The 25,789-nt window shown below is 45.6% G+C and overlaps 1 protein-coding gene across 32 annotated transcripts in view; it reads left to right on the top strand.

Moving 5' to 3' along the window:
* The window catches only part of Tcf7l2 (transcription factor 7 like 2), a 207,581-nt gene that overhangs the window by 161,562 nt on the left and 20,230 nt on the right, over positions 1-25,789 (top strand). For 23 of the 32 annotated variants that reach the window (XM_045148801.1, XM_045148807.1, XM_045148779.1 and 20 more), the window contains 2 exons: positions 21,972-22,104; positions 24,767-24,869. In XM_045148801.1, the coding sequence (XP_045004736.1) occupies positions 21,972-22,104; positions 24,767-24,869 (236 nt within the window). The remainder of the gene's footprint in view (positions 1-21,971; positions 22,105-24,766; positions 24,870-25,789) is intronic. The other 9 variants (XM_045148784.1, XM_045148795.1, XM_045148868.1 and 6 more) reach the window with 1 other exon arrangement.

The raw sequence follows: 25,789 nt of genomic DNA, 5'->3' as shown, positions 1-25,789 counted from the left end.
GTTTTGCCCCTGGCGTAGCGGGCTTGGACAAAGCTCACGTATTATGAATTAGGGTGGCCAGTGGTGTGGGTGTATAGATACTGTTAATTGTATAGGAAGGTATGGCATTGATTACTTACAGACATTAGTTTCCTTTCTATTTTTTTCTTTTCACTTTTCAACCAACTAATCATGTGTATGTGTTCACCTGCACACTTGCCTCGTGTGCAGTGACAGCCCAGGAAAACGGATCAACCCTTGCAGGCAAGGTTGCCTTCCATTGCGAGAAGTTTTTCTTCTAAGCTTTGCATTTGCTATTTGATAGTAAGCTTGGTCCAGGCTGCATATTTTATAAAGTTTCTATTAAAGTTGTGGTATGTTATCATAAAACTCAATTGTGATACTTTGTATTACGCTCTGGGATTGAGAGATAGACATAGGATTAAAAAAACAATTTCTAGGCATTTCTAGATGATAAATTTAATTTTCTTTGCTATTTGGAGGTCTTCTTTGAAAATGCAATTGTAATGAACGCATTCAGAGCTGGAGAATAGATTTACCCTTGGCTTCAAATAGTCGACGTTATCAGGCCCTGTCATTCGTTCCTTCCTATTTTCGGGCTGCTAATTGATGTTTTTGATGTCAGCAAGAAAATTGAAGAAAATGTCATGTGTGAACCAGTGCGGAAGTTAATAAGATTGACTTCGTTGACAGAATTTACAATGAGAGCAGAGACCGCATAATGGGACCACTGCGAATTCGTGTGCTCTCTTTGGAGTCAAAATTGACACCTCACGCTAGGCCAGTGGTCGATAGGAGAAATGGAACATTTGGGAAAGTTCCTAATCTCATTTTTCCCCCCTTACCTTTTGGTCTCCGATGATTATTTAGTTTCACCAGCAGCTGCTTATCCAGGGAGCTATTGCTGCCGACCACGCCAGGCCCTTAGTTCAGGCTCCTGGTGCCCTCAACAATGCTTATTTTTTATGCTGTCTTGAGTTTGAAAGCAAAAGAGTCTTAAAAAGGTTAGATTAAGATGTGTCTTAAGGAAAGATATACTAATATCGGTCAGGGTCATTGTAGATGCTTGGGTTATGTGCAAGAAAGCCGAAACGCAAATCCTTCCCTGAATAAAGAGACCATATTGGTACTAAGACCAGTCCTTGAACATAACAGAAGGCAAAAAAACAGAATAAAGTTCTGAGCTACATGCCTCTGCCTCCTCAAGAAATATTTTAGCTGTGGTGCCCCTTAAAGATTTTTCTTAAGTTATCAAAGGTTTCAATATATAATAGTTTAATTTTCCAGTAATGTGACAAAGTTTATTGGATTTGTGTGTATAATTATGGATTGGATTAGTTGAGTTTGGTCCAGTGCATCTGATTATCTTCTGGCCTTTAGGGAAATGCGCTAAAACCCTAATATGTCCAGTACCCCCAAGCGGTCTCTTTTTGAAGGCGCCGCACAAAATGTGGTCTCGACCAGCGCTCGGCCTCCAAGGATCTTCAGTGAGAGACATTATTCTTGGAATATCCAATTAATTCCACGGGCAGTGATCAGTTGGCGCTTCTTCCTTTCTCGCCATTTGAAATGCTAACACAATGAATATTTTCTCATTGGTCTGTGTCCCTCGGCTAAGCTGTTGCCGCGGGCTGAGAATTTCATCGACTGATGAGACCAGAGGCTCCGCCAATAAAAGGTTACAGTACGTGATTTGCATGCCAAGTGGGGTTTGGTTTCATGAACTTAAAAGTTCTTTAACTTTTATTTGACTTTTTTTTTCCCCCTTTGTTCAAAGTAGATTGAGGGGTAGTATATTTGTGAGCATTTAAAATATGAGAGTTACCAGGAACAGGTCACAATGATATTTTGGACCATCCTTCCTGAGACAGAGATGGCCTTTATGTTATTAGCTTTTATGGAAAGCAACCACATCTTCTGGGAAGATCAAGTCAACGGAAAGGAGTTTTGCAAATGTTGCAATTTAGTGTTGAGTCCCTTGAGGCTCTTTCAGTAGCTTGACATTTTTGGGATCCGCACTGGGAGAGTATTATGTGATGCTAGTAAGGCAGATGCAGCATCTTCTGGGAAAGCTACAGAAACCATTGAGTAGGCATTTCAATGAAGAAGGAATATTGGTTTGGGGCTCCAGAAAAATTGGCTTCTAGGCCAGCTTTCAGAAGCGAACCATCATCTGTTTTCAAGGATCTATTGAGGTTGTTGTAGAATGTTGAGTTACAACACAATAAAACAGACAATAAACTCAGTACACTTTCATTGGAAAATATTGATGGCAGCATAGATACTTGTGGGTTAGACAGATCAGAACTTTAGTCTGGGGACCCCTTCTCTACTAGACAAGGCCTAGAAGCATTGGACCAACAGCAGCTATGCATACATTGATATGATGAAACGCTTGGCTCAGAAAAAGAATATCTGATGATGTCATCTGTATCTCTTTCGTCTTCCAGAATCTCCCACACATAGATTCTGTTAAGTCAGGATGCTCCTTGTTGATTTAAAGCCATGGTACATGTCTCCTGATCTAAGCAATACTAGTTGACAAGAGGGAAGGAAATCTGGTAAAATATAGTAGTACCCCAACCTCTTTGCAAAATGGAGGGGAAAGGATTGAGGTAAAAGATGGAGTCAGCTTTCAGACCACTGTAATCTTCCAGGAAGGGCAATATGACTAGAGACATGACAGGTTTCCACTGAATGAAAAATCATGGTACCTTTACCCAGGTCATTAGCTAAAGGGAACTGGCAGAAATGGAGATGGAGGCCCTTTCCTCTCCTCTCCCTCTCCCACCCTCTTCCTTCCTTCTTTCCTTCTTCCTTCCTTTCCTGGCTGTCTGCAAGGAGCAAAGCAGGTGGCTCCCTGTGGCTGACTTTTCGTGACAACATGCCATTAGAAATTGCCGTCCCGTTGATCAATCCTCTCGACATGACAGATTTGCCGCAAGGCCTGGCTCTTTGAGCGCCAGCACTGTGCCTTTTCCTCCTTTTTTCCCCCTGCACTAATTGGTGAAAGTTTTTTTACTGTGCTAGTGGCAGAGGAAATTCTTTTGAACGTTGTCACAATCAAGTGTTGACTTCTTTAGAATTGCAAGTAGATTAAGTGAGTGTCAACATGGGGGTGGCACACTAACACACTCCTTGTTACCCACCTACGATGATGATTAGAGTAACACTGGAAAACCAACTAATTGGATTTATCCCCGCAACACACATGTGTGCGCACATGTGCACACGTGATTGAGGACAAGTATTAAAATTATGGTCCTTTTAAGCTTCCGATATATTTTTGCCATGGGCTAAGGACAGCCCTGACATTTGGAATGAGGAAATACTTTGCCATACTGATTTAGGAAAATACATCTATTAGTTTCTTCCTATAATTAACAGATTTGGAACAACTGTGGTACTAATGTTATGTAACGTGCTATAAATCACAGGGTCACATAAGGCTCCTGATAGCCAAATACATTTTACCCTGACGTTCTTCTAAAATCAACACACAAAGAACCCTCTTGGCAAAGGATTTATTCTTTGGTATTGATTCCTCACTCGAGTATCAGGAGGCTGAGTTTTTGTTGTTGTGGTTGTGTATCTGATTCTTTTTCAACCTAGAACATATTAACCCATTTTATTTTTATAAATACACATTTCTCATTGATTCAGAATCAGTATGGTTTATCTTTCTATTGAGAATTCAACTGGGAACGGAATTTTTTAATATCGTGATTTAGAATATTTAAGGAAATTTGTAAAACAAATCTGTGCCTAAACATATATTCTTTGGTGATGAAAACATCACTGTTAGATTCAAAGTTTTGTGAAGACAATTGATGATGCATATTTAAAAAAACATTTCCTGTCATGGAATCTGAACAGGACATTCTGAGCCTTGTCAGTATTAGCACTTTAGGTCATTCCTTATGGGGGAGGTAATAACAAAGGGGGTGAAATCCTGTAACTTTAGTGTGGATTTGGGATCCACCAAAGGCACCTTTCACTAAAATAAAAGATTTTTGTACTGCCCCTGAGGTGAATGTGGAAGGCTTGCTTGAGAGCAGCTGCTTGTGTTCAAAAGTAGGTACTGACTAGGAAATGAGAATTGAAGGAAAAGGCATTACTAGGATGATTAGGGACATTTTTATTAAATTGAGCTTATGTACAAGAAAGAAAAGCGAGAGACGATGCTTAGTGTTGTCAGAGTCACCTGGCCTGACATCCCCCCTAAGCCATCAAAATTACCCCGTTGTTATGTTCCAGGGCAGAGAAGAGCGGGAACCTGCATGGCAAGAAGCGGCAATTCATCTAATTAATTTTGCCATTGTAAAAATCATTTGTAAAATTTGCATTATTAACATTATCAAGTCACTGGTTGGGGAGACATCAGACATGACGAGAGTGAAGGGCAGCTTAGGGAGAACTGGGCTTTAAACCCTCAGTAGATGGGAGTTAGGATCAAAGGCGCTTGCTTTATGTGGCTGTGCGAGACTTTGAAGTCATGACCGCACCTACAGCACTCATTTCATCAAGTTCACTGGTGTCTTAATAGCAGATCAATACGTTTCAAAGTCGGAGAGTTAATTTGATACTAGTGCTGATGCGGTCGTGCTGGGGAAGCCGAGAGAGAGAGAGTGTGAGGGAGAGAGAGAGAGGGAGAGAGAGAGGGAGAGAGAGAGGGAGAGAGAGGGGCACGGAGACGGAGAGAGGCAGGCAGAGAAGCCTGTCTGTTAACAACTCCGGGCCAGAGTGCACAATGATGCACATTGAGGATGTGTGCATGGCCCTGAAAAGACAGGCTTTGGCCAGGAATGGAGGAGCTGTGGATAGGTGAAGCAAGGGCCTCTTAATTTAGACATCTCAGATTACTTCAAAGCTGGTTTCTGCTTAAAAATTCTTTATTTGAAAGCGAGTCAGTGCTAGAAAATTCTTTAGTTTGTTACCCATGTGTGTTTGCATTTATCTTAATTTGTTTTGGACAACGGATGGAGGAAAGAGATGCACTAGCCTTTCCAAAGTAAAACGGCTCAAGGACCTCTTACTTTATTACACAAGAACCATTCGTAGCTTTGATGGATAATGTGGGAGGGATAAAATGGTGTGTACAATATGTAGTTTTTGAAAGGAACTTTGAATGTATGAGTACATCATGAAGAGCCTGTTGGGAACATATGTTTGAGTATATATTAGATAGTCATTGATAAATGATAACAGTCTATTTGAATTCAATAAAAAAAAAAAACTTCAGGAAAAAATTCTGAGCCCCAAATTCCTTTCCTTCATTATAGCATCACTCGGTGTGTGAGCAAACCAATGGGATTCTTTGGCACACTCGCCTCATATCCCTTCAAGATTTTGTCTCAGGTCTTTTCACTTAGGGGGGTGATAAATTTTTGTGAACTTCTCTAAAGACTTGTGGGACCCAAAGAAACCAGTAGGATAAAGGGAGATGATAGGCTGTGCAAGGTGGCATATTTGTATGTGTGTTTGTAATTTTTCTTTGTTTAGTGTGACTTTTTGGCTTGGGTCCTTCTTCCGGGATGAGCAGAATGTAGGGTATGTGGTAGAGATGGCGGAGTGGCTATTGCGGGAGGGGTTAGGGGGGGCTCTTTTTTTTTTTTTAAGTGAAAGGGGAGGATATAAAGCCACAGAGTTCAAAGATGTAAATCATAAGAAAGTAGAAACCTTTAAAACATTTTTTTTTTTTTTGCAATAAGAACTTTGCCATCTGTATGTACAGCACAGGCCTCCCAGCGTCGAAGGTCAGATTCACACCCTTTTCGAACAAAACTCTAATTTAGAATGTTCATCTAAGGGTTGATAATGGCATTAGAAGGCCGGTGGGGTGGTCAGTGGGTGTTGAAGATTAGCTCAGTGGCCAGGATGGCTTTACCTAGACCCCCGCGATTCATTGGGTAGATTAACCATCACATCTGTCATTTTATCCCTTTTACCACATTTAAAATACAAAAGGGGGGGTGGAAATATCGTCTCGAAGACAGTTTATATGGAGCAAGCCAGTGAAGCATGCTATTCCTAAAACGCCTAAGAAATCGCTACATATATGTATCTGTGTGTCTAAATGTATATCGTTCTGCATGCGATCACTGCACAACACAGAGCTATAGATGTTGAAATGCTTGGGGTGAGTTCACATAAGTTGGTTATAGCAGGTAAGCTACAAGTTTTTTAAACTTCATTCCTTTTAATCAGTCTTTTGTAGAGAAGGTTCTGTGTTGTAGTGATTTCATAATCCATTTGCTCTGACGCTGGTTGTGCAATTCATTAAGTTGTTGTTAGTTGAATTTCTGACAGAACTTCCATTTCAACTCTCCTGTACCCCAAATCAGCCAGTATTGGCTGCTAAGGAGGGTAGAGGGGACTGTTTCTTAATGGTGTTTTGGGATCCGCAGAATGTTGGGGGGGGGGGTGGCTTTTCGTTGAGTTGCGTTGTTTCCTGGGTGTAGATGACAGGAAGATGTCACTGTTAAAGGGAACTTAAGAATTTCTGTAAATGTAATGGCTCATCCTGAATAAAGTGAGACAGTGCTTAGAATCTGGGGAATAAGGGTGGAAGGAGCCGAGCTGATAAAGGTGTTTCTTGTCAAATTTGTGTAGGAATTATTTACCGTGCTGTCTTTCCTAAGCCGGCACAGTAAAAGTGAAGACATGGAAAATTATCCCAGATGGGACGAACTGCTCATTCTCTGTTCTTTTTTTTAAAAACGGAAAAGATTTCAGGGGGAAAAAAGTCATCTTTTTTTTTCTTTAGAACAGTATGAATAAAATCTGGACAGCTGTCGAAAAAGATATGCCGTCTGCATTTTTTTTTTTAAATCTCTAGCCTCCACCATAACTAAATAGCTTGAATAGTACATCTTTTCTTTTTTTCCTCTTCATACATAATGATCTCTACTTCATTAAAAGCGTATTAATCTGGTTCCTAGTCTCTTGGGAGACACCTTAAGATGATGATATTGTGGGTTTTTTTCCCCCCGAATTGTTTAAAAAAAAATTCTAGCAGATTTGGTCCCTGTCAGTCAGAAATAATTGTGTTCTTAATCTTGTCCCTGATGGATGACTTGGAGTTCAGCAACGGACCGGCTCCAATGACAAATACAATATTAATATTCATTAACTGCTTTGACAATGCTAATTTTGATGCAGTAGTAAAGGGCCTTCCAAAGTTAGCGGCCAAAGCATCAGAGCTGCGCAAGGTGGCAAGATAATTTGTGCTGGTTTGCTGAGCTGAAGGCTTTTAAAGTCTATAGCAAAAAGCTAGGTACCACAAACAAAAAAGAGAAAGGGGAAAAAGTTCTGAAGCATTGGAAGGCAGGGCTGCGGAAATAATACGATCACAGTCCGCTAAAAAATTTGACACCTCTGATGCAGTTTCTTTGAGTGAAATTTCTACAAAGTTGCAACAAAAAAAGCATAGCATGGTAAGTCAGCACATTCTTGATTTTGTTTAATCTTTTTGATCTTTTCAATTATCGCTATTTGAAGATCAATAGTCATTTTTTTCCTACTATGCTTAGAAGATGCGCAGCGGTGGTTTAATATGTGTTAGGACCATTTGCTTTAAAGAAACACATCCACAAGTTTTGGTAGGTTTTTTTTTTTAAAGTTAGTCATGAAAAAAATGTTATACAGTAAATTGTTCTGAATTCTCTTACATATGACTGTTTTTAATAGTCTATTTTGGTTTTTGTATTCCCTCTTCCCAAAAATAGAATTCAGCAATAATTAAGCTCTGGATGTTGTCAAGAATTTACAGGGTACTTCAGCTGGCAAAAGAAAGAAAGAAAGAAAGACAGACAGACAGACAGACAGACAGACAGACTCAACAAAAACAAAACCCCACAACTTGGGAGTGAAGTGGTCCTCTAACTTTATCTAAATTCAGCTACTTTCCTCCCCCCTGCTTCTCTGAACGGCATCAGATAGCTATTAAAGCTTCATTTCACTGGCGGACTGGGGAACATTACTTTCACCAACTTAGGTGAACTCGTTTGGACTATTGAAATTGCCTTTATGTTTGCCAAGTCGGCAAACAAAATATCAGGCTTTGTTCTTTTGATTGAATGCCGGGTTGGGGTGTGTGTGTGTGGGGGGGAGAAGAGTAAGAAAGCCCTGCCTTTTTTATATATATCTGTATAATGCCCCCTCCCTCTTTTGGGGGGGCGGATTGTTGTGGAACCCGGGGAGCTGCGGCTTATTGTGCGCTTCCCGGTGAATGGGACTGTGCGTGAGCATCCTGTCTCGGCGGCGCTGCGGCTGTGCTTGCTCCGGGGCTGTGCTCAGCGCGGCTGCCAGCGCCGGGCGGGCCGGCGGGCGGCTCTGCTTGGCTCGGCTCGCCGGGCTCGCTCGGGCTGCAGGGCGGGTGCTGCCCTCCAGTGGAGCCCGCGGCCGGCGCGGGCCGGGCCCTCGGCGCGGCAGCATGCCCGCGAGCCGGCGGCGGGAAGGACCGCGCCGCGACCTGCTCTAGATGGTAAGCGCATGTGGGCGGCGGGCGGGCGGGCGGGCGGGCGGTGCCCTGTGGCCAGTCCCGTAGCATCATCGTGCCCTTCCCGCGTGCCCAGCGTCGGTGCATGCTCCGCGCCCAGCTCGTGAGGGGCCGGCTGTCACTTTGCAGTAACTTTAAGATTGATGTCTTTTGACTGCTAAGGTGTCCCGAAGGAGAGAGTCGATTTGGTTTAACATTCGAAACGAAAAAAGAAACGGACAGCACCTCTATAGCTTACGCTTTTCTCACGCAAAATAGGCTTTATTTTTGTTGTTGTTGTTTAATTTGGAAGTCAGTATCTGTTCTTGGGTGTGTGTGTGTGGGGGTCCTTACATTCTTTTCATTAACCAAGTTAAAGTGACAGCTCTCTACCGCTTCCCCTCCTCCCCAGCCCCAAGTATTTTCATAAAATAGATGCATTTTCCTAAACACATAGATTTTGGATGAGTAGATAGACATGTTTCTCTAGCCTATAGACATGCATCTATTTTATCTAGACATATATATACATTCCTCCAAAGCTCCTTTCCAGGTCCTCCTAACTCAAACCTATTGATTTAAAACAACAAAACTTTACAATGGCGAGACACACACCTTGGATTGTGAGTGTGCAGTACCTCCTCACTACTTTATTTCTCCTTCACGTGATTGTTGATTGTAAATTTCAGCCAAAAAGGAAGGACTGCTCTCTGTTTTTGGTTTGAGGGAGGTTTGTTTTCCACCCCCTTGTTAATTTCACAGAACTGTGCAGGCTGCTGGCCCCTCTTGAGTTCTCTATGGAGACATTCTGTGTGCATGGATACACTTCTGACAAGTTGGGGAACAGTTCAGGACAGGACCGTGGGACAGCAAATCACCCTGAGGACTTTCTTAGGAGAAGTTCTGAGTTTGAAGAACTTTGAGAGATTTCCCTTTTCTTTTCAAGGGGGAGGAGGCTATCTGTCCGGAATGGGTTGGCGCTTCTTGGTGTTTCCAATCTTCCTTGTCTTTCCGGAAAGCCCGAAAGTAAATTCCTAGTCCAAGTTGCCGGGGATGTTTGCAGAACTTTCTAAGTGATTGTTGTCGAATGATTGGGACCTGTCTGTCAGCTGGCAGAGAACTTGCAGTTTACTTAAGAAATTGCGGGTTTGACAAAGGCAGCTGCCCCAGTGTGGTGGTCTCCCTGAATAGAGGGAGGGAAGGCAATTAGGGAACTGTGCGGTTGGGGCTTTTTACTTGTCAAACTGGAAGCTCATTGCTTTTGTTATCGCCATGTAAAGGGAAATGGCAGGGTTTTGTTTTGGTATTAAGGACCTTAAAGATTGCTGCCCAGCACTTACACAGGAAAGCCAGATATGTCCAGAAAGGGGCCACAGAGCAGGCACTAGTTTTTTAAGAAAGATAATAGGCAATGAAGACATTCTACTTTTTTTTTTAATCTTTAAGCTCTTCCAGCCTTTGTTTTCATTTTTATTGACTTTTGTTTTTTTTGGGGGGGGGGTAAGGGCGATTAACTTGTCCCATATAGTTAACAGATTGCCTGAAGACCCACATCATGAAACAGTCCTGTGGAGTTGGAGATAAACAGCAAGTCAGTACAATAAATTAAAACCATCTCCTTTATATTAGGTGTCCTCCCCCCACACCCCCCCGCCAGATCTTTGCCACTGGTCTTGCTTCTAGCAAGAGAGTCTGGAATGGTTTCTTACCTGCATGCAAATCAGAGGTCTCTGTGTGTTTCTGAAGAGGGTGAAATTGTTCTAGAAGAGTTTTGTCTTCTGGACTTTCTGCTGTCTAACTTAACCCCTCTGTGGACAGCCGCCCACCCACACTGCTTTCCTGAATGCAGAGGGACTGTTTCAGGCCTGTGATGTCTGGAGGTCTCACATTAAGTTAAACCCACCCCAGTGTGCCCAACCCCGGATCCTGTATGTGCCCTGGGAAAAGTAAGTTAGGTGTGTGGGATTCAAGTTGTCCATTCCTTTCCTCTCCCCTTCTCTCTATCCTCTTCCTCCCTTCCTGGGAGGAAGCTTAGGAAACCCGAAAGCCAAAGAAGGCAGGTTGCCAAATGTAAGGCTTGCAGTGCCAGTGGGCACAGGAAACCAACTTTCTCCCACTTCCAGGGAGAAATCTCTCAGGCAGCCTCGTTCTCTGGAAGGAAGGAGAGGAGGGCGTGCTCTGGTGGCAGGCAAGGCCCCGCAAAGTGTCACTTCTGTATCACCATGACAAGAAAATATACTTTCCTCCTCCCTCCCACTCTCCCCTTGCAGCCCTGTCCCTAAGAAATTTGTTTTGAGGGATTTGACAATCTTGCAGATAAAGTGCCTGCCTCCCGCACCCGGTTGATCATTTTCCCTCATGGCTGACCGTAATTTCTTTGCTACAACTACCAACAGCCTTGTCCCTGCCGCACAAGGTGAGGGCGGGGGACTCTTCTTAGGTGCCCTGAGCTGGCTGGGGAAAATGGGCCCCTTTTCCCCCTTCCTTCATGGATCCCGAACTAGTAAAGATTAGGAACTAGAAGAAGGTTTTGATTTTTTTTTAAAACAAAAGAAAAGAAAAGAAAAGAAAGCAACTTAAATTTAACCTACAATCAGCTGAATTGGATTATTAGGATTTTATTTTTTTTAGTTAAACATTCTCCCTCTTCCCCCCCCAGGGATAGAGGGCAGAAGGAAGAATTAGCAGAGTAATTATATGTAATACAAGTGAGAGGACTTGGAGTATATCCGGCCAAAAATCTAGAGCCATCTCAGTCTTTTAAGATGTTTTTTTCCAGCCCTTTAAGTGAGCAGTATAAAGGGAGGAGAAACTGGGAAGAAAAAGAAAAGTAAGGGAAGCTGGGAGGGAGAAAGAAAAGGGAAAAAAAAAAAAAAAAGCTGGCCTAGTCCCATCTTGAAGGGAGAAAGTTTTTTTTTTTTTTTTTTTTTTTTTGAGGTGGAGTGAGGGCAAAGCAGACAGTTATGTACCCCAGGGATGCTGTGCTCGTGGGAATGGAAGATCTGTGTGGGAAGGGAGGTGCAGTGGCCCCCGGGGTCTCTCTCTTGCAGCAGTTGGGCGCTTGGCACCTCAATTTGAATTGCTGGGTGAGTAGTGGTGTGTGTATGTATATGTGTGTGTGTGTATGTGCGCGCGCGCGTGTGAGTATGTGTCCATGTTCTTGGTATTGACTATTAAAGCACTGCTTTCTTTTCTTTAAAAAAAAATAATAATTCAGACACTAGTGGGAAAAAAAAGAACACCAAGAATGAATGGTCAACTCAGGCTATGCCTAATCATGACATTCTTTTTACAGCAGTTTTTGGGGGGAAGAAAGAGAAAGGGTTAAAAGAAGATGGGGAGGAGAGAAAGTCAGACTTTTATCCTGGTCCTTATATCCATGGCAAGTGAACTGGAATGTAGGAGAGGGTGGCATGGCTTAGGTTTCTCCTAACCAGCTGATTTCCCTTCACCCACTGCAGAGGGCTGCACTGGGCGAGAGAGGAGGGAAATGGCTCTTCCTCACAGAGCAGGCCTTCGAGGCCTCCCGCACTCCTGAGCCACGAGGCGTTTGCAGTGGAGTATTCCTGTACACTGTGTGTTTTGTTTTCCTGTGTAATGCTAACTCGCTTGTACTGTCTTGGGCTGTATTTATTTTTAATCTCCAGATGTAAATGTTGACCTTTTGGGGCTCTGGTGTTACTGGTGGTATTTGTAGTTTTATTTTTTGAACTTACTTTTTTTAAAATTGTTTGGGACACCCAAACATGGGACTTATAACCAGGTCATCATTGTGCTGCTGTTGATGGAAAAGAGGCTCTTCTGCATCACACATTTGGGGGCCAGGACACATTATGACCCATTCCATCATTGGCTCACATCATTTGCTGCTGTAGACAGTGAGGGCTTTCTCTGGAATTTGCAGGCAGGTCTTCCATTTTCATTATGGTCACTTCTGTTATTTTTTGTTGGTGAGTGACCAAATACTCAGGGTATTTGACCAGCTCAGATCCAAATTTGTGGAACAGAGAGAGAGAGAAAGAGAGAAGGAATGGAATATACTGCAGACTATAAGAATTGTTATGTTTGCAATTCATAAATTAAACCCTATGCCATATTAAAGGCCACAGCCGTAGTTAGTTTTTTTAAAGTGGAGCATAAAGTAACACTCGATTTGAGTCTTCCATTCCTCAGCCTTCTAGTTCAGTCTAGCTGTGTACAGACAGTGTCAAGAACTGCAGGGACGAGGGTGATGGCTGGTGTTGTATAAGTTATATGTAGTTTCAGATTTCACACCCAGCTCCTTGTAGAGTGTCAAGATTCCTGAGACACTCCAGACTCTTCTCTACACAAATGACTTGGTCTTAATAGCCGTCATGTGGTTTTGCAAAGAATAAACCTCCATTCTTAAGGAACTTGCTTTGAAAGGATGAGTTCCCAACTCCAGTGATCCAGATATTGGAGTCTTTGCATTGTCACCACAGGCTGCTCTATCAGCATTTTCCCGAAGCACCAGAGCCTGCAACCATTATCTTCTCTGGGAAACCTCTCCTTAGAGCTTTGGGGTTGGAGGGAGCCTGGTTGAACTATGTAACGGAACGCTTTCCTTTGGTAAATGCAATGAAATCCTGACATGCCCGCCAAATGAGCACTTCTATACACCCAGAGGACTTTTCAAAAATGGAACATTGCCTGGGTCATTCACTCATTCCCCGTAAACTCCCCACACCTCAGCTGGTGGTCACAGGGAGCTATCACCACGCTGGAGCTGCCGTGCCCGTGGCAACTCTGCGTCCTTTCCTGTAGATCACCTACCAAGCTTAGATGCCCCTTATAGACTGCTCACGTTTGGGACATTAACAGGTCAAAGTGCTTCTGTTTTTGTCGTCCTTGCAGTGATGTGTAGACTGTGGTGAATTCTAGGGTTTGGGGGCTCCTGCTTATTGAGCCCCATGAATGCAACATGCCTTCCTCCTTGGTTTACTTCCTGTCTTCTAGGAACAAAAGTGAACTTGCTCTCTGAAGGGAATTCTGTTGCTTGAGCTTTTTGACACAGATATGCCAAATATAGACCAAGAGGGCAAAGTTAGGCCTTGGTGCCGAAGCACAGCAGAAGGCATTTGTAGACAGCTGTTCCCTTGTAAGAAAATTCAGAAGGTGTTGTCGGATCTGCTCACTGCTTTCTACTTGAACTCCCCAGGATGTAATAACCATTATGCACTTAAAATTTATTCTCAATCAAAATTGGTGATTTCCTTTTCCATTGTATTTAAGAAGCCCTAGATTTAGGGTTATTGAGGGTGTGTGTGTGTGTGTGTGTGTGTGTGTGTGTGTGTTTTCTGAGGCAGAGCAAAAGGGCTGGCCTGGAAATCATTATCATGTTTAAAAGTTGTTTCAGATTTGAGCTTTCCGAGGTCTTCATTTGGAATAGGTTAGATTTATTCCTGGCTCTGTTTGGAAGATCTGTTCTCCTAGAAACAGCTGTACCCTCTTACTCAGTTCCCAAACATTCCGTGCACACGGAGAGGCACAGCGAGATTGATTATGCTAACGCTAATCATTTAATACCCAGGTAGTGGAGAAATATTTGGCGGGAGGGCGGAGGTTACAGATTCCTGGGAAATGACTTTGGGGTGAAGTGGCTGCTGCTTCATCCCCTAGACCTGTGGAGGATTAGGACAAGGGGGATGGGGTGCTGTGCACCCTCTTACTGACCTCCCGGTGGAGAATTTCAGTGCTGCTTCACAAAGACAGACAGAGGAAAACGCTGGAAATCAGCTGCCCTGGAGTGAGCCTGGACTAGTGGGCCATGACTTAAACTTGCAAGGGTTTTAAAGGTTAGCTGGAGGAGGCACAACAGGATGCTTGCTTTTTATTGGAAGATAAATGAGAATCAGTAGAAATAAATTATGTTTAATGAACTTAACTACAAGTGATTGTTGAAGAGGCTGTGAGAAAGCATGGCTTTGCTGGTTAAGGCCAAGCAGACAGAGCACCTCGTTCCAAGTTTAAAGTCCCCCCACAACCCCGCTTGTGTGCCCCAGTCCATCCAGCTCCCACTGCTCTCCTCCACCCTCCCATAACTTAAGAAAAGGTCATTAAGAATTGCTGAACTTTGACCCTCTAGCCCCTCCATTACTGAGATTGGCAATCTGTTTGGTGTGTTATCAGCTGGGTGGTTATATTATAGGACCCTTCCCATCCCCTAACAAAGGCCAAGGCTAGGGGTAGCTTGAGCTATTTCTCTGTATATGCGCGTGGGAGGTGTGGAGATTTTGCATGACCGTGAGCTGCCCGCTTACCCTCTCCCTGCCCTTTCTGTGCACTCATTTCCTTGCAAGAATTGGAATGCCTGTGTGAGTCCATGTGAAACTATGAGTCGGCAGAATTTTGCAGCCAGCAGGAGAAATCTTCTTGCTGTCTGAATGGATTTGATTTGATTCCAGGGAGAGGAAGAAAGGGAGGGAAGAAAAGAAAGGCAGGTAGGAGGGAAGGGAGGGAAAGAGAGAGGGGGACAGAGAGACTGATGATTTACAAAACAAATGCGTATCATCCTTCTCTTCGGGCCTCTCAGCTGCAGAAGCTGGAGCCTTGCCACCTTGTGCTCTTTGCACAGCAGCCAGCTAGCGGTGCAAGGTGATGGTGGACATTTTCTTCCCCCACATTTCACAAGCAGATCTCTCTCTTACCACCTTATTTCTCCATGTAAGACTCAAACCTGGAGAAACTCGCCCTCTTTTACTTACTACGTTCCGTCGTGCTGTAGCTAGCATAGAGTTGCCCGAGAGTGCAATGCACCCTTCGCTGGGAGCCAAGCCTTCAACAGAAAAGAACAATATTCAACTTATAAAAGGCCCTTGGCCGCTGTGTCGAGTGTGACCTGGCTGGGCTTCTGGTGCCTCCGAGAGGAAGGCTGAAGTCCATTTGGGCTGCGGAAGGTATGCCTGCCTTTCCCTTTGTGGATGCAAAAGGTTCACAAGATACAAGATGCTGGCCAGCTGAGTTGCATGTGGGGGTGTGTGCCGCTCTGGTCCTGGTTCTTCTGCGAGTCTCCCCCCACCCCCCTCCAGTGACCATTTCTGCAATACAGGGTTTGATTGCTCAGTGTTTGAGGTACCAGGTTGTTGGGGCAGGATGGTCCCCTTGGCTGACCATGCCACCACCCTCTGGTGTGTGGCTTGAGACTGACCACGGGGTTGTTGATGACTCATAAACCATAGCTACTCCTTCTTGCCACCCAGCCCCTCCTCCTAACCAACCCGCCATGGCTCTGGTGACGTGAGGCATTAATGTTTTACCAGTCGCCAATGGTCTCAGTGAAGCCATCGTAGACAGCATAGAGGGAAAAAAAATGCACAGATGCACCATACACCTGAAGCCAGTGGGTCCCTCCTGAAGCCCACTTTAGCCCCGCAGAGGCCTGGTAACTTACAGCCCCTGAACACCTTTTGAGTGCGTGCTGGGGAAGGGAAGGGACTGACAAGCGCTCCTCTGTGTGGCTTTGTTACATTGTGCCGAGCTCCTAACGGCCCTTCCTCCTGCAGAAAGAGGGAGCAATGGGGGGAGCCCTGAAGAGGAGGCTGTATTTGTTTTCAGTGTCTTTGATTAATAGGTTGTGGAGGTGAATGGCGAGCATTCATTCGCTTTAGGTTACCCCCAGTTATGGGAGGTTGAAGGGCTTGGGTTAGAGGGGAGCCAGCAGAGGAATCCAGAAGTGGCTTAATCAATCTTTCACTTGCCAAGTCCCGATTTATGAGTAGCATTTTGGAGGGTGTGTGGGCGCTTAGCGATGAGGGTGGCAGGGGCAAAATTGCAGAACACTACACTTAAGGATCCTTGAGAGGTCAAAGGTCAGCCACCAGAGCACCCCCTCCCCACTCCCCCTACTGTAGTTGGATGAATACTCCTGCTGCATGGGTTTTGTGTGCTTTGAGGGCCGTCAAAGAATCTTTTCTTTATCATTTAACTGCATTCAAACCCATGCAGCTTCACGAACAGGGCAGGGCAGCCTTTGCTTGGGGAGTGGCGGGTTTGTCAGGTAGCAAGCAGAAAGCTCCAGCGAGGCAAGTCAGGTGATGGGTTGGGTTCCTTCTAACTAGATACTGTGTTGTTTCATTTAAGGATTTCAGGGTTTGGGCTTTTTTGTTTGTTTGTTTCCCTATGTAGTAGAACTGACCATATGTAGTGTTTTATCACCAGAATCCTGCTGAGCGCCTCCCCCCCCCCCCCATGCTGCCAGTTTATATTTGGGAAGCAGAAGCATCCTATTAAATGTCCCAGCTGCTTCGCCCGCCCCCCTACATGCTATAAAGGTTCTGTTAAAAGTACCCAGTGCGCATGGCAAGAGGCTTGCCTGGTGGAATCAGGGAGCTCCATGAACAACCCGTAATTTTACCCTTGGAGATGAAGTGGGCAAAGGACATGGTTGGATGAAACGGGCACAGGCTGCAGGACATCTGGGGAGGGTGAGGAGTGAGTCTCGCCTGGTCCTGACACATCTGTGTCCACTTGGGAAGGTTGGCCCAGATGGCTCCACCACCATAGCCGTTACTGTCCTAATAACGTCACCCTTGAAGGCGCGGCTCAGGTCATGGGGCTTTGGGATGGTGGAGGCAGGCAGGTAGAGCTGCAGATTTTGGAAAGACCACTCTCCCAAAGCACGTGACTCTCAGGAAGTGTTTCTTCACATGCTCTGCAGAGCCACTAGCAGAATGCTAGCCATTCATAGAGTTCTTGGAGAGTTTCATAGAATGAAAGTGCCTGACACACAGTGACTCAGCACTTCACCCTGTTCTGTGAGGCAAGGGCAGTTCTGAGCTGCCCTGGATGACACTGCTTTGGTGCCACCATTGGCCAGTCCTGATTCTGGCCTGGAACCAGCCAGCCAGACAGCTAGAAATGACTCCCTGAGTGTTACAGGTAGTCATGATTTTGGTAATGTGTGGATAATGGTGGCCTCATAGCTTTGTAATTACATGGAATATCTTGTGGTTATATATTGCTTGGTGGCTGAGAGGTACATAGTTTTTCTCTGGTTTTCAAAGGGTTAAATCCTGGCACCAGGCTCTTCACTGAAGGGCCTCTGACTTTCCCCACCATGACCTTGAGCTTTAGTTAGCTGCCACTGATTTTTTTTATTTTTATTTTTTTGGTTCATTTTATTTTTATTTAGTTGAGAGAGAGAGAGAGAGAGAGAGAGAGAATGGGCACACCATGGCCTTTAGCCACTGCAAACAAACTCCAGACGTGTGCGCCCCCTTGTGCATCTGGCTAACGTGGGTCCTGGGGAATCAAGCCTTGAACCAGGGTCCTTAGGCTTCACAGGCAAGCGCTTAACCATTAAGCCATCTCTCCAGCACAGCTGCCACTGATTTTTGGGTCATAGGTCCTTTGGAGGACATACTTAAGCAGTTACCTAAAACACCTGAAGGTTTATACATCAATTGGTTACCTTGAACATTGGTCTCTGGTCTATGAGAAGATAAAAGGGGATAAATATTGCAGGCTGCTGAACACCTCTTCCAGGCCTTACTTTTGCTTTCATACGTTTCTAGAACTTTGTGGTCCTCTCCAAGTAAAGTTTCCTTTCTCACAAAACTGTCTAGGGCGAGATGGTTGAACATGATATTTAAGGATCTTTTTAACAAAGTGTGAGCTGCTAGGGGAGAAAAGGAACATGGAAGGGCTCACTTGCTTTTTAAACTTCGGTCTCACTTACATCAGGTTTTGCTTTCAAGGTTCTCACGTTGATTCTGAAAGGACTTGGTCTTCTCCAGGTTTTTGTTTGTTTGATTGTTTGTTTGTTTTTAGCTCCTCTGTAACAGAGTTATAATTGGCACAGTAAAGACAATTTTCCCCGTGAGATATTAGAATATATTTATTAAATACAACATGTTTAAAATGGACATGGGACAGATCATCCTTACACACTCCTGCCCAATACCATTAACTTTCCTTGACAAGGGGTGTGACCTGGGGCTGTGCTCTTTTCCCTGTGAGTTTAATGAGAAGACTAGAGGGGGAGCTAACTACATTGTCGTTCATATTGGCTAGATGGTATTTTACAAAATTTCTTTGTATTGTGTGTATACCCGGAAGCCTAGTCCTGTGCTGATCACTTTGCCTGTGTGATCTCATTCAGTTTTCACAGCCCTAGGAGGCCCACACAGTGCTAATCTGGACCTTACAGAGGCAGAGGGGAGGGAGGGAGGGATAGGTGGAGGGAATGGAGGGAGGGAGGAAAGCAAGAAACACAGTCATATCAGTGAAGCAGAACTTATACCCTGGCCTCCTTGGATTCATAGTCCCTGTGAGAAGCCAGTGGTGTCTAAAGGCACTAGTGTGGTGTAACTGAGGAGGTCTACGAGACCTCTGGGCCAGGGGGTTTCTCAAGGACAATTCAGCCAGCCCTCACCTCTGGTTCTGAGCAGTGACTGAGCCTGTCCTTTCCGTGAAACGCATCCACGTGATGAGCTCCATGCTGCCTCCTTCCACCACGTGTACTTGAGGTTCTGTGGCTCTCAAAGTCTTTAGGGGTGTACCTACTGTTCCCCTGGCCTGGGCAGCATAGGACTGCACAGTTCCAGAACACAGAGTTCTTTTTGTGTGGTACTTAGGTACAGCGTGGCTAAGAAAAGTGCACACCCTACCCTAGCAGTGGTATGGAAAGGAAAGACCACGAGGTTCCAAGCTGGCGTGATGCAGACATTTGCACAAAGAAAATCCTCCGTCACAGTGCAGCCCAGCTCTCAGCAGGTGCGCCCTGCCACTGCAGATGTCCACGGAATTCCTCGTTCTTGCCTGAGACCCAGTTGACAAGGACAGAAAAGAGGGTCATGCCCCAGTAGGACTCCCACTTTCTCCTCTAAAGCTGGTTGGCACCTAAACATTCTAGTCCCTCCCCACTCCACTCACAAGAGTGAGCTCGGCGCGGAGGAACACGGGGTGCATAACTGTCACAGCTCAGTCTCCTGTCCAAACTGCTTTTTCAGGCACAACTAAGAGGAAAGGCCACAGCTGTCAACGTGCTGTGGTCATCTTTCCCTCTTTAAATAGAGAGCTCCCACATTTCCATCAGTCCCACTTCGAAGACAGCCTGTGGTTTGTAACAGAACCATGTCACCTGCAGCTCAGGACAATGATAAGAAATCCCCACGATTAATGACCTTCCTTCCTGTGTTCTCTAAGAGCTAGGGCTTCGTTCAGGATTAGAACTCATGTCTCAGCCTCTGCGTTAGCCTGTGTCCACGTGGCCTTTGCAGTCGTGGTGGGCAGAAGAACCACCTGTGTTACTCCACAGCAGCCTCACGTGCCCGGGTCCTGAGCCTGGACCTATTAGATCATGTTTCTGCTGAGGGATTTCCTAGCGCTGAGGGTCCATATTAGTAGTAGGCTTCCTGAGACATGCCTGCATCCAGCCCTCCCCATGATGCATGCCTGCTTCTACTGCTTATGGCAACCCTGTAATAATGGCAGACCGGTCCTCTGCCTCCTAAGTGACAGCCATTCCTTCTGTTGAGGTACATATGGTCCTTCCTGCTATTTCCAACCATTTCTGCACGCTATAACCTGTTTGGGACCCATCTGTTCTCTTTCATGTCATCAGGGGGTTTATCTTTCCAACCAAGTTGAAAACTTCTGGAAGTTTAAAAAAAAAGTCATTCTTTTCCTCTGGATGGTCTCGATTCCATCCATCCTCTGTTTGGCTTTTTAATTCCCTCCCTGTCCTTCTCTCTTTCCCACTACCGCAGGACACCCTGGAAGCTAATCTCTTTATTCCTTGTCAATCATTCTAAAGACAAGTGACCCCTAAAGAATGTTCCCATACTCATGAGGTGTGGCCACATGCCTGGGCACAGCTGCCCTTTGCCCTGATGCAAACATCCTAGCCAGACCTTCCTGGCTGATGACTCTCAGAGGCCATTTATGGTTTCCAAGGCTCTGATGGCTTTTAACTTACTTGTTTCATCTGCAGAAAGGGGACCAGGCTTCTGTGAGCCACTAGGTAGCCCTTTTCTGTGGAGGAACCTAGGGGTTTAGAGGAAACTATAAGGAAGCTGTTGGAGTGGTTCTTTTTCTATGATTCTTTCTGGATCGTCCAGGAAGACCATATTTTTATTTCCAAACATACCTGAGAAAAAGTAAGTCATACTTCTTAAAGATGCTTTCCCCATAGTTAACTGTGGTAGGAAACGTTCTTCCTGCGTGTCATGCCTTCCTTGTTCATTAAAAAAGAAAGAAAAGGGGGGAGAAAAACCCACAAGAAGAAACAGTAAGACAAGGAACTGCTCAGTGGTCCCTGAACTCAAGGGGCGCTGGTGGGCAGCATTACAACCTGCTTTCTTTTCTTTTAATGCTGTTCCTTTTCCTTGATGTTAATGCAAGTTGTGCCTTTCTAAAAGTAATAAAAGGAAATGAAGACACGTTCTGAAATGAAACTTGACTCTAATCCATTCATCATCTAATACTGGCCTCTTTATCTTCGCTGGTACCTAATCTGGTTAAATGTCCCTGTTGTAGGATTTTAGTGAAAATCCTCTATTGGGAATAGGGTTTTTTGCAATTGGATTACTCTCAGTAAATGGCCCAGTAGTTTGCTTGCTTCAGCTTAATTTTTTTTTCCTTGTGATCTTGCCGGGCTGAGTTATAGGCCAGCATAGAAGAGAAGGGGAGTGGATTGAGCCAGGCGTTGGGGGGAGAGGACAGTAATTTGGGGAAAGCCTGGGGGTGGCAAAGAGAAACATCTGAGATGCTTTTGTCTTTTTTTTTTGTTTATTTGTTTTCTGCTTCTTTCCACCAATTCACTCTGCCCAGGCACCCAAATGCACGTACTTTGTTGGCCAGAAATGCCCATTTCTCAAATGCTTACCTTTTATTAGCCCAATTCATCATCATCCAGTTAATTTATTAGTGGTCCCTGATGACTTCCTAATGAAATTCCTAATGAATCAGGGCTGTGGTGATCTGCATAAAATATGCAGGTGCTTGCCAGCCAGTTTCGAGCTTTCTGGTAAAGTTCACTCTCCTACCCTAAGCAGGAGTGAGGCTTTCATCTGGGCTGTGTGTGAAGGGCAGCAACCTGGCTGCTGCTTCCTGGGTCAGGGTGGAGTTAGGAAGCGGGTGAGGGGCTACGTGGGTGGGTGTGGTCCCTGCCATATTTCTTGTCAATGAAGATTTTCCTGGCCCCACCCAGGAAGTCACTCTGCCTCCTGGAGTTCGCACCACGGGGCCCTTAGGGAGGAGATTTGTCCCCATGTGCAGAGCTCAGTGGGCCTGGGCAATTAAAGTCTCTATTTCCATCTCACCTGCTGATGGGAAAATTACAAACCCACACCCGTGTGGAGAGCCATCATAACCTGCCTCCTTCTTGAAACAGGCTGTGGAGGTTGGGGGTGGGCAGGGAGTGCGTCTCGCGACACCAAGGTGGGAAGGCGTGGCAGGGACAGGGCCTGTGCTCTGAGGTTTGGGCTGCTGGACCCGGCTGACCACATCTTCCTCTGTTCTTTCCCCACAGTCGAACAAAGTGCCGGTGGTTCAGCACCCCCACCATGTCCACCCACTCACACCTCTCATCACCTACAGCAACGAACACTTCACCCCAGGAAACCCACCTCCACACTTACCAGCCGACGTAGACCCCAAAACAGGTACGTCCAGGGCTCTAGTGGACTGAAGAGGTCTCTGGAGATCTCGGGGCAGGTGTTCAGGGATGGAGTGGGAACTGGGGGGCGGGGAGCCACTATGATTCCTCTCCCACAAGCTTAAAAAAGGAAGCTCCCAGGCAAGGCCAGAGCCTGGTGGAGGTTGGCTGGGGGGCTGCTTTCACCCTCTTTAGAGCAGCCCATTTGTAGGATTGATGCCAGAGTTCCTCAAGGGAGCTGGCTGCCTGTGACACCTGGCAGTGGGATATGGTACTCTTCCCAGTCAGAGAAGTGGTGGTGGGACTGGAAGTGTCTCCTAAGTGCTTTCTACTTCCTGATGGGATGAACAGCCTAAAACCATAGCTTTGAAGGGTTGTAGTCACTTGACAGGGACTTTTGGGGGCAGTCTAAGAGGTAACATCACCAGGCTCCTCTTAATCTTTGCAGCTTAATTTGAGGTTTACCAACTTCTCAATATCTTGGGTGTTTATTTCCTTCTTTTTTTTTTTCCTCAATTTTTATTAACATTTTCCATGATAATAAAAAATATCCCATGATAATACCCCCCCCCCAGCGCTTTCCCCTTTGAAATTCCATTCTCCATCATATTTGGGTGTTTATTTCTTGATCCCGTTATACCAATGTGAAAAACCAAAGCCCAGCAAGGTTTCCTCATTCCATGAGAACATCCAACAAGATCTCAGGCAGAAGCCGTGGCCTCCCTACTCCATCCTGTCTTCCTGTCCTCCCTTGAAAGAAGGCAAAACCACTTACGTAGCCCTCCCTGCCACACGGTCACATCTGGCTCTCTTAGGAGAACAGCCGAGGCCAAGGCGCTTCCTTGAGGCTGGCCCGGGGCTCCCCTTCTCAGCCAGCTCATCACGAGGATGGGTTGAAGATATTTGTTCCAGGCCCCTTATCCGAGGGAGGAGCTGATGTGAGATTGAGGAGCCACGCATGAGCTGATCCCACTGGCCTCTGAGCCCTTTTGTGCTGGTGCTGGGCTCAGCCGGGCGCTGGCCTGGCTGGCTGGAGGAGGAGGTCTCCAGCCAGCTGTAGGCTCTGGAAGCGAATGGCGGCATCAAGGTCTCATTTAAATAATGGTAGGCCAGGGAATAGCTTTTTAAATGGTTATCGTAAAACATATGATTAACGTCTGCGGACTGTTTACTTTTCCTTCGCGAACATTCTTTCAAGTGCACTAATGGCTCGGCGTAGGGTCCAAGCCCAGCTAATCTGTTTGGTTTTTGTAATAGAGAGAAAGCAATGTCTGCGTGAAAATGTCACCCAGGGAGACTTAATTTACAGATTAAAAGCTTCCTGAATGAATTTTTTTAAAAAAAAAAAAAAAAAAAGAAAGAAAATGAAATAGTTTTCATCCGCGAATGCGCGGCTCTGGTTCGCTCGGCAGCGGTGAGCAGCCCGCCTCGTTCTCGAGCCGCTGACGCCTGCTCCTCGCCAGCACAGTTGCTCCGCTCCCAGCCCTGAGCTTCCTGAGAATTGATGACAGGATGTATTTCTGTGCGGTCAGGAAGTGTGTTATACCTTCAGCATGTACACCTGGGGCTTTGAGAAGGTTCGTGGCCTCTGTGACACATGGCACACCCACTCAGCTTGTGGGGTCAGTGCCCACAGGCGGCACCGCACGCTTGCAGCTTCTCCCTGTTAGCTCAGCTCTGACTGCTGGGGAAAGACACCAGTTAACACTTGGGGATTTTTGTCGTTCATCTTCTCTGGGAGTCAGTTTATTTGAAAGAAGGCAAGCCATGGTTTAAAATGAGTAAGACACTCCTCCAATCACAGCACTCGGGAGGCTGAGGGAGGACTGCATGTGTGCTTGGACTATGTGGCTAGAATCTGTATCAAAGCACAGTAACAGATAGATGAATGATGGATGATAGATTAGACAGACAGACAGACAGATAAAGTTACACATCAGAGTAACTCTCATGCTGACAAGTCATTAGAATTAAGATGTAAAGGAGCTGGGCATGGTGGTGCATGCCTTTAATCCCAGCACTCAGGAGGTAGAGACAGGAGGATCGCCGTGAGTTCAAGGCCTCCCTGAGACTACAAAGTCAATTTCAGGTCAGCCTGAGCTAAGGCGAGACCCTACCTTGAAACCCTCCGTCCCCCCAAAAAAAGGTATAAAAAAAAGGCAAAAGGAGTTAGTATGCTGGGTGTGACAGTGCACACCTTTAACCCTAGCACTTGGGAGACAGAGGTAAGATCACTCTGCATTCAAGGCCACCTGAGACTACATAGTGAATTCCAGGTCAGCCAGGGCTGGAGCATGATCCTGCCTCAAAAAAAAAAAAGGCAGCAGGGGGCAGGGAATTAACATAACATATTCACCAAAAGTATGCCAGGCTTCTGAGGTTATTTATTTTTTACTTGAAATAATCCCTTCCGTCACACAAGGCAGAAATACCCAAGAGGCGTTTTGGGAGTGTAAGTTGAACCCGCGTACCGATCCATGTCGGGGGCAGCAGGGAAATGAGAGGAGGCCTGGCCTCACCCTTGCCACTAGAGTCAGGAATGACATCCTGTTGGGGTTCTAGAAGAGATGGGTGCCTTTCTTCATGCCTTCCCTGGTCCCCTTCCCCCAGCCTCCCCTCTTGCTTTCTGTCCTTCCTCTATTCCTAAAACGTGCCACTTCTTCTCTCAGGAATCCCACGGCCTCCACACCCTCCAGATATCTCTCCATATTACCCGCTGTCGCCTGGCACTGTAGGACAAATCCCCCATCCGCTAGGATGGTTAGTACCACAGTAAGGAGTTCCATTTTTTTTAATTTCCTTTTCGTTTCTTGCATGGGCACGCTTATTATTTAGTCTGTGTGCACAAGTGTGTATGTGGTGTGTGTGTGTGCGTATGTGTGTGCATGCACACATGTATTTTTAGGACACACCGTTCCAGTGGGCTTTGTGGAAACTGCCATTGCAAATCTATGGTTTGTGGAATTTATGTGAATATATGTGAATCTATGGTCCCAAAGGCATTATGGGTAAGGATGTCCTTAAGATACTTTGGCAATAGCAGAAAGCTCCAAGGGGTTTCAATCTAATGAGACTGATCATGACTCTTCTGCCAGTGGTAACCCAAACTGGACTTATGTGGGTTGGACCCTCCCTTTGAGGTGGGGCCTGAGAGGAGGGAGAATAAAGGGAACAGGACCAATCTAGCTATGAAATCCAGGAGGTTGGGGTGAGGGTCTCCTCAATCTCACTTAAGCCATGACTTCCAAAGTTGTTAGCAACAGTGGGAAGTTCGGGGTGTTCAGAAGTCAGCACCTCTTTGAGATCTTTGTAACCCAGCTGTGGGGGGGGGGTGGAAAGGGACAGCTGAAACCACCCTCCCTTCATGTGGGGCCTCCCTGGATGTTGACCCATGTTCTGGACAGTACCTGGATAATTCACCTCCCTCCTACAACTTAAAAGCATTATGGGTTTCAGAATCAGAGCAGAGAAGCCTCCAGTATATAAACCTAACTCGTATGTGCTGTGTGAGTGTGAGTTTGCGTATAATGTTTCCAGACTATAGATTTCCGTGCATATAGGGCTCAGTGTTCCTCATTGATCTCTCCTCTTTCGAAAACACAGAACAGTGTTGAATGCTGAAAGAAATCCTGATCAATCTTTCAAATTTAGGTCTGCAGGAAGATAACCTTTCATAGTCTTCAGGAAGATAA

The sequence above is a fragment of the Jaculus jaculus genome, chromosome 1 (genome assembly GCF_020740685.1).
Source record: "Jaculus jaculus isolate mJacJac1 chromosome 1, mJacJac1.mat.Y.cur, whole genome shotgun sequence".
NCBI lineage: Eukaryota > Metazoa > Chordata > Mammalia > Rodentia > Dipodidae > Jaculus > Jaculus jaculus.
The sequence above is the reverse complement of the archived record's forward strand: the minus strand, read 5'-3'. Positions and strand labels throughout refer to the sequence as shown.